Raw genomic sequence first — 11,518 nt, 5'->3', positions numbered from 1 at the left:
ATACAGGTCACTTAGCAATGATTATAAATGTGATTATTTTATATTAGTTAAATTGTTATTTTTAATAAATATTAGCACATTTTGAATCATTAAAAATAAATATTATCACAAAATATTATCAAATGCACATATTAAGGCAAACAACCATGTTTGCCTTAACACGTGCATTTGATAATATTTTGTGATTAAACGAAATAAAATTAGAACTGTACTAATAAATCTAATTTTCTTTATTTTGATCTCTAAGAATACACTTTGTCCTATACGTGAGATTGTCCTATACCCGAGTAAATACAGTACTTTAAAATTTTGTTGGTTTTTCTAACTAGAAACTATAAACTCTGTAAAGATACATTTTAACATACTTTATTCACATTAAATGAAATAAAAAAGAATAAAACTTAGTTTTGATGATGGTATTATTACTCTTAATCTTATCTAAGCTTTTATATATGATAAAATTAAATGAAAATGGGGGTGCTGTTGAGCAGTCTTGCTGCTGGCGACTCTTGTTTGAGATATTGCTATACTATTCTATTGTAAATTATAAAGTTTTTTTGACAATTTGTCACATTTTGTTGCTCTACTGTGTCGTTTTGTGTTACTACAAGCTTTATCTTCTTGGATATGTTTCCAAGTACTCCCCCTAAAGGGTTAAAGTATTTTTAGACAATTAAAATTTATCACCTACCTCCACAGAATGAACGAGATGATAGCTAATAATAATGCAAATGATGCACACATGACTCCTGCAACCATTCCGGCACTTACTGTCGTATCGGTATACGGAGATCCAGTAAAACCTTTAAGATTATTTTAATTGCAATTTCAAAGATAAAATATGGTTTATTTTCATATATAACAAAATATTTCATTAACGTACTTGGACATTTATTTTGAAGAACTACTTTTCTCGACGTCGAAAACTGTCCTTTATACGCCTTAGAATTCTCTATGATGCTATGAGTGACTCCTCTCACTTTGACTTCGTACAAAGTATTTGCAGTTAAATTGGGAATAAACATCTTAAAAAATATAATTATAAGCATATTTTAAGCATTTATTCAGGTGATAATGATAAGTGATGTAAGCTGATGTACAAAATTAAAGCAACAAACATAATACCCAAGTAAATTCACCACCACAAAATGTGAGTAGTCGAAATTTACATTGTCAATCCCTTGTGATGGAGGGCCATTTTTGACATTTACATTTGTGCATGTTGCTTTAATTTTGGACACGAGTATAAATTTAAAAGTAACGTACAGCATGGTCAATGCGATCTTCGGGAGCAGTCATTATTAGTTCCTGAAATTCCCAGGAATCTTCAGAACGATAGTACACGAGATAGTAATCGATATTCCTGTAGAACGTTTGAGGTCTTTCCCACTGTAGAAATAAGCTATCCAGAGACTGACAGGTGAGATTTACAATGTTGGGAGCACTTGGACCTGTTAAACACAGAAAAATTTGTATCTGAAAATGCAATTAAAAAAAAAGCAGTTAACATTAAACATGTTCCTTTCATGCATTCTGCAGCATAACAGAAGCACAGAATCCCATATGCACACATGAAGTTCATTGAGAGGTCACCCCATCCTTCAGACATCCCCAGAGGAAGAAGTTTAGAGGCATAATATCAGGATCATGGAAACCATGGTGCACCAAACTAATTCTAGGGAAAACTTAAATAGTCACTCTTCCCCATGCAATGTGTTAATTGCATTTTGGCAGTAATTTAAAATCTCAGTCTTGACACAGTTAGGGATTGCAATCCAGCAGTGTTTTTAATCCAGCTGGATTTTTGCTGGACCAACATCAATCCAGCTGGATCTAGCGCAGATCCAGCAGAAATGATGTGCGATGTTTTTTGGTGCAATAAAGTGTTATCTATCTATCTATCTATCTATCCATCCAAAATTTATGGTTTTTTTTTTAAAGAAATAAAACATTTTTTTTTAAATAGTTAAGAAACTTTTATTATTTAGACTGGTCACTATAAATCAGTAAAACTTCTCACACATTTAAGTAGTAAACTTTGGTTCGGTTTAACACTTGAGAAAGAGATAATTAACTTTCAATGTTTAGTTAGATTATAATTATAATGTAATATTTAAGTTAAATAATAACAAAGGTAATTCTACTAATTAATTTATATTAATATATTATATTATAATAATGTAAGGACGGATAATCAGTGGCTAAGTGGCTATCAGTCTTACCAGTTTTCTTATATAGGCTCTACATATCAGTCTGTAGTTATTTATAAGTAATTTAATTATTAGTGTTAGTAAAGTAGTGAGTAAGTAATTAGTAGTAGTCTAGTAGTTAGTTATTATTATCACAATCATGAATCACATACATTCATATCATCATATATCTAAGATACTGATACTCATTAATTTAATTAACTATTTAACTAACTAGGTAGTCTCAGTTTCTCACTAATTTTCACAATAAAATTGCCTAGCCTAGCCCACTAACCACTTATAGAATAAAAGTTAAAAACTCTTACTTAATAGAATTAGAGTAGAAGTTATAAAATATTAGTCTTGTCTTGAATAAAGTATTTTAAAGGATTAAATAAAATTAAATCAATCACTTCTGTTCTTTTTTTTTTTTTGACTTTTCTAAAAGTAGGATCTCAAGAAACAAATGGTATTGATGGTGTTGTCTCCCAACCTACTTCTTAATGAACTGCATATATATCCCACCCTATATAAGGCCTTTTCTGCCTCTATGCTAGTTGGTTTCAGTGTCATCAAATAATGATAAATCAAAGATAAGTTTTCACCTCTGACTCCCTCACTTTCATAAACAGCCATTTCCTTTTTTAATAACTTATCATAATCCTTCTCAGTACTAGTTTCTTTCCGTTTCATGAAGTTTTCTTTCTCACGCTTTAGTTGCATCTCTAATTCTTGTTCCAATGTGAAATTCAGGAAATCCGGGTTATCTGGATCATCGTTTTCCACCTCCGTAATATCCTCTGCCATTGCTGCTGGTTCCACTACATATGTATTTACACGATTCAGCATATTTTTCATCTCCTGGCGCATTACATTTTTTTCTGCATGTGAAAGACAAAGCTTTCTAACTTTTTGGTCATACTTCTTCGGGTTCTGTATGTAAATAATCATCCCTGTGACCTCGGTAAGACACCGTTCTCTGATTCTTTTGTGGAGTGCCTCAGAAAGGTTGGCACTCAAGATTGTGTCCTGGCATTTTAGTTTGTCTAAGACAAATTTCAGGGTTTTGTCAGCAGTTATTAAACTCGACTCTTCTGCAGAGAGCTTCTACTGCCAGTTTAAACTGCAATCGTTCCGTCAAGTGATTCATTGACGTCATAACCAACCGTAAATTAGAATTATGCACCAGGACTAGGATAGGAGTTACTTATTTTATTTTGCGCGAAGACACTTTATTTAGCGATAGCGGAAAGTCAACTGGCAATTACATCAGCAGATGTAAAAGGGCAGGCGGTGCGGTGTAGAGAGGGGTTGTAGCACGTGCCGCACTGAACGGCAACGTCGCTCTCGCCGTTAAGCGATAGCACACGTAGCAAAGCGGCAAGGTCGACAACGTAGACTTTTGCACCATTATTTAGAAAGTTAATTGAGTATTTGCGGATCCGCAGCGCTGGATCCAGCACCTGGTGCTGGATCCAACAGGCCGAAAAATGTGCTGGATCCAGCTGGATTGCTGGATGAGGGATCCAGCAATTGCAATCCCTAGACATAGTCATCATATATAATGAAAAGGCTACATGAATATATAACTTCTACCTTATTTTAAAAACTATGAAACGTATAACCATCGAATTTATGTTGATTTAAAGAAACAGCATTTTATTTTGCAACAAAGTTTGTCGTTAAGCTACTTAGAAAGTTTTTCATGAACATCTTGCCGCCCAAAACGAGGCGATAATGTTCCCAAACTGTTGGTAATCCGAGTCTCCGTAGCCAGGAAATGAGGATTTCCTAATTCCTCAGATGAAGAGTGTTCATTTCCTGAGCACTGAGATCTCTAGATTTAATCCTGTGGAGCATTATGAAAAATGAAGTTTATAATTACAGAATATTTTATATGAATTTGATTTGAAATGCACAGAACATTAAAAGGAATTTATTTAGAATGCTTTTTGCCATTATACACATTAAAGGATTATTTGGTTGAATATAACAAGGTTTAAAATTACTTTTTAATAAAATTATTTTAATATAGGATCACCAATTTATGTTCTTTAATAAAAATTTGTTAAATATGCTGTCCTCGTATAGGGAATAAGTATCAATAATTCATGCTACTTCAAAATAAGTGAAGATGATAGCTAATAATACAGGTTTTTCTTTAAATCTAGAATGCTTCCAGAATTATATTTTTCTACCCAAGATACGAATTATTCCTGTGTTATACAAGGAGGAGTTCTGGTAGTATGTCACTAGGCAATCAGAGAATACTTTATTTTATAATTTGTTAATTATTCATAAAAATGCAATAGATCTTCCTTCCCCTGCTTGGCATCATCACTTCTCCCCTCATTTACTCAATCTCTTTGACCTTTCTTCCAACATTAGCATTCTGGGCCGTCATCTGTGCCAGATGACAGCCCATTAACCAGGTCAAAAACATTAGCATTTTCTAAACTTAACCCACCGTTAAAAATGTATTAATTAATTTAAATGTGGATTACGTAATGAAGAGTTTTCTGTATATTATGTTTTTGGTCTAAGGTTATTGAACACATCTCCAAAGACATGGTATACATGCTAGCATGAGTTACGCAGAGATCTTGCTTGTATTTTAGCAACTTTTTAAACCCGTAAGCTATATGCACGCTGCGGGTTATGTGCTCAAATACTGTAGACCTGGGTTAAGTCAATCGTGTCTCGACACCTAGTAGAACTTTTATCGTCCGGATCAAAGTATTATCACAATTGCACGTAAACATTTCAGTAAATATAATAATCCCTAATGTCAATAAACTAGCATCTGTAAGTTTCCTGTTAAAGGAGAGCATTTTAAGAGGATGATGAACCTACTCAATAAGGACTTTAATAATTAAATAAAATACTTTAGTAAAATCCAAATTAAACGTTGGAAAAATAAGTTTTTTTTAATACCAATTTTCTAATATTAAAAGACATTAAGCACGACAAACTCTATTATTTTAGATGAGTTTTAGTTTGATTTTACATTAATAAAAGGCACTTAACTATTTAATGTCCGTCTTTTTATAGCCGGTTTGCCCGTTAATTTCTCGGGATCCTAACTGAGAAAATTCTGTTTTCGTCCTAGCGTTATTATAGAAGCTATGGAAATAGTTTTTATCTGATTTAATAGAATATTTCCTTAATCATTTAGAGAAAATCAAGCTAGCTGCTATAGGAGCTAGCTACAGAACTATGACCACTAGCCCAGAAGATGCAATTATATAGGTTGTAGACGTAAAGTATTTAATATGTTTTAATTAATAAATATCTATATTTTGGTATGCATCAAATAGTGCATTGATGAAGCACAATGTACTAAAATGCACTTCGATATTCATCTAAGAGTTTGTCGGTGCAGAGACTAATGCACGTGACACTTGTTAGGCTGTGGACTTGGCAAGCTCCGACAAAGCAATATCGTCACCTCCACTCGTATTAACCCAAAGTTATTTTGACAACATAAGTCTATGAGTGCCAATGTGGTGTCATTTGCTTCCGTCATCTTGTCGGGTTGCCAGATGTTCCAGTAAAAGCTGGTTAACTCGTTTGCTGGTTCACTGGTTGTGGCCAAAACTGATGCATACCAGGAAACACTCTGATATGACAGTATATCGCCAGATATATCGCTCATTTTATGTAATTTTATAATTAAAGAGCTTTTAAAAATGTTACAAAATAAAATGGAACACAATTACTTAAAAGTATTTACTCTTAGCTGTCTATTTTATCGAATTTTAGATATTTAATGAATAATTTTAATACTTTATGCTGTAAATTTACAAATAATTATTATTTTATTTAATGTTTTTCAATATAATGCAATCTACTTATTACGTATACAGTACAAACATCTCAAAACCCTATATATATATAAGTAATAGGCCAAACAAATGCTGGGGTTGTGCATCCGCACAGTAAGTGAGAGTTGTGGCTTTGAGTCTTACAGAATATTCTAAATTATTTATAAATTATTAAGTTTAATAAGAGAGAGAGAGCCTAACGCCTGCCTCTAGTGACAAATTATTTAGATATTAATTTAAAATAATAGCGGAGAAGTAGCCAAATTTAATCTGTCGGTCATTTGGCTTATTACTAATCTGCTTACTGTAATTGTTTTAAGGCCAACGACGTTAAGCGTGTTAAACAATTAATGCTTAACATTTAAAGTACAGTCAAGATTGCATGTTGCTTGTTAATCGATAATGTGTATAACAATTGCACGTTACCTTCCAAATGTTGAGACTGACGAAACAAAAGGACGGCTTAAAAACGCTCATTTACTCAAAAGATTTGGCATATTCAATTGTATTTATGGTAAGTTTTGTACAAAGGAGCGGTCCAGAATTTCGGAAACCGAGTCTCTTGAGGAGAGAATCTGTCGAGTGTGCTTAAAGCATTGTAATTTGCATATCAAACGAGAATGATCTCATTTTGAAAAGAAGCAATAAAGTATTTGAATTGGATAGTAATTTGGTCATTTAAATGGTTAACTGGCTTTCGGTTCACCCTGTATTATCAGTATCAAGAACATCAAATAATATGTTAAAATACTGTTTGGGAGATAAATGGGTATTAAAATCGAAATTGAGTTTGTCTCGTTCTTAAACAAACCAAATCATTGAATTAAAATATGAGACGTTGCTTTGCCATGTCATTAATTATTATTTAGGCACATCGTCGAATGAGCTAATTTCATCTTCCTCATTCAATACTCATATATTATATTATATATCACTTAAAATTAAGGAGAATTCTAATGTGATGCAATATTTAACAAATTACATTCGACGCGGAAGAAAAACACCGTCGACTCGAATAAACGGTAAATTAGAGATTAAAATTTTTGTCTCTATTTAATCTCTTAAGCGCATTAATATAATTAGTTAAAATTAATGTCATTTGGTAGGGAAAAGTACCTTTCTGTCAAAATTTGACCCACTTGCTTAATGATTTGGTAGGAAGATTAACCTTTCTTAGGAGGATTATTGAGTGCCAAGTTTATATTTTTAATGAGAAATTCTATTATTTAAGAAATGTTTAATATTGTATTGTGTCATAAGCTAGAAGAAATGGGTTTTATTTAATTATTTGAAAGAGGAAATGCAGAGAAAGGGAATAAGGGAGAAGAATGGTAAAAAGTATGCAGTTTCTGATAAGAGGTAAAGGACAATGTAAGAAAAAAATGAAGGCGTGCAACAATGAAAATATAAGGGGTTTCCAAGCACACATCTATCTATTCTCGGGGCAGATCAACCTGTAAAAATGCCAGTTCTGTCCCGAGATTATTTGGCTTACTTGTTAAACAAACAGCAAAAAATTACAAGGAAGAAGTTAGCGCATTTCATATTATACGTTTCCTACAGGATATTATAATACACCATTTATTGGATAGGTAAAGACATGATTAGCAGAGTTTCAGAGTGTTGGAGACTGAGCACAAACCAGTCTTAAATCACATGCATTTCTTGGGGATTGTCGAGCGAAAACGTCCTAAGAAACAAGTGGTAAAGGGGAAAATTTACACATTTTTTAAAAACAGCCTAAAAAATTTGGTCATATCATCCTGTTTTGTGGAAAGAAATGCTCAAATATCTAAAACAAAAAGCTGAATTTTTTAAAAGAATTCCGAACATTGAACTTCTCCGAAACTCGTGCAATCGTCGTCATCCTTTGCGCATGCGCCGTTGTGAGCCTACGTTTCCTCCCGTTATGTGTCATATATCAGGGTTTTCACCTGAAGAAGAACCAAAAGGTTCGAAAACGTTAGTGAAACAAAGTAAAGCGATTTAAGCACCGTTTTGGTTATCTAGAAGTAAGTCTGTTGAAGTTACGGTGTGTGTTGGAAGTGGTATTGTTGAATTTACTAAAAACAACAGAAATTAAACGAAAAATTTTAAATTGTTATTGTAGCTATTGAATTTTTGATGTTATCATCATCACAATTTAAACAAAAGAGCGGAATTTTTTTATCTCAGTTTGTGACAATTGAGATAAAAAGTCTTTTAACTCTTTGTTTCCTTTTATTCTTCTAATAAAAAATAAAATACGGCAATTCTATTTACTGAAAAAATAAATAAAAAAATGTAAGAAGCATTAGCAATTTTTAAATTAAAATTTTTCTTATTTCTTTCATTTTTCTGCATTTACAGAAAGATACAATGGATTAAAAAAGCAAAAAAACTACCTTAATCTTGTCTCGATAATCAATTTATTATTAAATTTCATATTAAAAAAATGCCGTTAAGCTTCTATTAATTCTTTTGATGCGATAAAAAAAAAAGAAAATTATTTAATAATTTAATTTTTTTTCTTCTGTTTGGAGTAATTTTTATTAAATTTCTATTAAAATTATGCTATTGAATTAACGAAATAATTTGGAGAATTTTATAGAATCGTTAAATTAAAAATGCTCTTTTTTATTCTACTGATTACTTATAGAATTTTTAAAATTATTTTACAAAATATTAATAAATTTCCTTAAAAATACAGTTATTTTCATGTTTCCTGGTTTGCAATTTGATGGCTTATTTACACCAAGGAAATATGCAATCCTTTAAGATTAATTATTACGCATGTACTTTCATATTTAAACATTAAATTACATATTAAAATTCTGTAAATTAAGTATTATTTATTACTCTATGCAGACATTAATTGATAATTTATTGTTTGATGTATTATTACAAAATGTACGTAAAAATGTCCAATCACTCCATCAACGGCTCAAGCTATAATTCAGTATGTTAAGTATTGTTATTCTGTTAAATTACCAGACAATTGTATGTATTTAGCATTTGTTTCGTGGCTGTTTAATAATAATACTCTCTTTTAAGTTAACATTTAATTATGTGTATTAATCAACTAAACTCTTAAGAACGAACAGATCTTTTCTAATTATTGTCTTAGTTTGTCGAAGACAGCGAATGCTTTGACCATACTTAATACAGAGCATATATCCACTGAGGACAAACTTCGGCTCTTCGATACCCTTATTGTGGTTCCCACACAGTTATTCAATATTATGTAAATGCAATCGGCACATCTCGAGTTTATAAGAAATTGTATAAGGATAGAAGAGCTGCAATAAGGATCTAGAATAGCTGCAGTTTGACCACCATGTGGGGAGTGTGGAGGGAAGAAGAGTATGTAGAAGACAGAGGAAACGGACTAAGCAAGTGGAAGAGAGCTGAAAGAAGCAAAAGAGAATATGTATGGATAGACAGAAATGGCACAAGATGGTCAAGTAGGGATGCGGTACATGATTTCAACATGTCCCAAAGGTGAGAATGGGTATTATAGATTAGATTAGATTATTTTAGTTACTTCAATAAACTGATGTGACAACAAAAAAATGGGAAAGTACCTTGTCAACTTTTGTTTAAGCTTTGTAAGGTTTCTACCTTAGATTTAAGAGTTAAATTTTTTCATTCATTTTGAATGTATCACTCATTCATTTTCATTTCTTTTTATGTGGGTAGTAGTGCAGAACCAATATTTTAACTCTGTTATAAATAATGCTACAAATTTAGTTCTTAAACAAATGAAGATAAATGTTTTCTTTATCTTTATTTAAGAAAACTCATTGACATTACACAAGTTCAAATAACACAAAAATATCACCTTATGGGAGTCAAAATGGTGAAACTAAAACAAGTTTCATAATTCTTGAGATCCAAAAGTAAAAAATTTGTGCATTTTTTCCCCCACTTTAACATTGATAAAGCAGTATTTTTGTGTTTTTAAAATGCATATCAGTTCAACATTTAACGTGAAGACAATGTTTAACATGTATTTAATGCAACATATAATGTGTGGACCCTTTTTTCTAATACTATTATTATGGATAAAACAACTGTAAAAGGATTAAGCAGTTAATAAACAAGCTGACAGAAAATAATTTGAGATTCTTGATTTGTTTGTTAAATAACAAAAATTTTAAATATATTTTTTTGAGTCTTTATAATTTAAAGAACAGAATAATGTTTTAAAATGACAGATTTTACAACAGGAAGTCATATCGTGGCTTACAGAAAAACCTTTGAACACAAAAGAGCAGCAAGAGAAGAATACACCAATGAACAAATTCAAACAAGTATGATTAATTCTTTCTATCCATGTTCTCTAAGTGAGAGCAGACTCGAGTAGTTTGTGAAGGATCAAGTCAAGTACACTCTGCATTCTCCAAGACAGACTTCTTGAATTATATGGAGACATGATTTAGTGCATAAATGTGTTAATCAAAGCCATAATATTATACAGTAGAAACATATAATGATGTAAATTAAATTTCTTATCTGCTTTTGAATCTGTTTAAATAAGAATTCTCTCACTGGATGGTAAATAATTAAAAACACAAAAGCTGGTGTGTTAATTATGTGTACATTTTTCAAGCCACTTTCGACCTTCTCCCTCTCCATTGTGTACACTGATGTATTTTTGGCAAGCCCTACCTTTAATTACACATTTGATATTTAGTAAATGCCCCGACATTTGGAGAAACGACTTAAAAATGTTCTGCATATGTTTTCTAACCTAAAGTTTATTCGCACAACTCGTAAGTGGGCTTATAAGAACAAATTCGCCTGCCACAAGAGAAGTCCGCCTAAATGCCTTGAATGACTCTCTCTCTGGGACTGTACAGATAGCATTTAAGGGACCTTCCATCAACTATATTAATGTTAATTAATATTGAAAACGTTAAAACAAAACTTCCACTTTATTCATTGTTAGTGAATGCTGTTATGTACATGGTATGCTCAAAAAGTTTTGGGAACAGGTCAAAAAATTAAAATATGGGATATAAAAGAAATTTATTTAAGATTTCTCAAAACAGTTGCTCTTTTCTTCAGCCAATCTATGAAAATTTAGAAAAATCGGCTTCTCTTGGGGATGACAAAATCTTTGATTTGTCTCATGCAAATTCTATCAAATCTAAATGCTTACCTTGTAAAGTTGACAAAAGACATATTATTGGACAGGTGAAATAATCAAGAATGATTATCTTAACATTATATGACAATTACACAAGCAATTTGCCAAAAAATATGTGAAAAAATGGCAACAGAAAACTGGATTCTCCATCATGACATCATCAGACTGTGTATAGAGATTAGAGAGGTTGAGGCGCACGTTTTAAACTTGTAAACGTGTACGTGTGACGTTTGGCGCCGCTTTCCCGTAAGCCTAAAAGTTTGACAATGGTGTTTGGATAGTCGGTGGAATCACGCTCGACATTTCAAACACCATCGTCAAACTTTTAGGCTTACGGGAAAGCGGCGCCGAACGTCACACGTACACGTTTACAC

General features: G+C 31.9%; 1 protein-coding gene across 1 annotated transcript in view; it reads right to left on the bottom strand.

The window, feature by feature from the left end:
* Positions 1-206: 206 nt before the first annotated feature.
* Positions 207-11,518, bottom strand: part of LOC111638922 (tyrosine-protein phosphatase 99A-like) — a gene marked incomplete at its 5' end in the record, with an annotated part of 15,149 nt that continues 3,837 nt past the window's right edge. The window contains 4 exons of the mRNA XM_023384696.1: positions 207-803; positions 884-1,025; positions 1,267-1,476; positions 2,715-3,010. Of these exons, the coding sequence (XP_023240464.1) occupies positions 688-803; positions 884-1,025; positions 1,267-1,476; positions 2,715-3,010 (764 nt within the window). The remainder of the gene's footprint in view (positions 804-883; positions 1,026-1,266; positions 1,477-2,714; positions 3,011-11,518) is intronic.

Source organism: Centruroides sculpturatus, unplaced genomic scaffold (genome assembly GCF_000671375.1).
Source record: "Centruroides sculpturatus isolate CEXI.00-Female unplaced genomic scaffold, Cexi_2.0 scaffold1309, whole genome shotgun sequence".
NCBI classification, from domain to species: domain Eukaryota; kingdom Metazoa; phylum Arthropoda; class Arachnida; order Scorpiones; family Buthidae; genus Centruroides; species Centruroides sculpturatus.
Note: the sequence above shows the minus strand (reverse complement) of the source record. Positions and strands in the feature narration are given on the sequence as shown.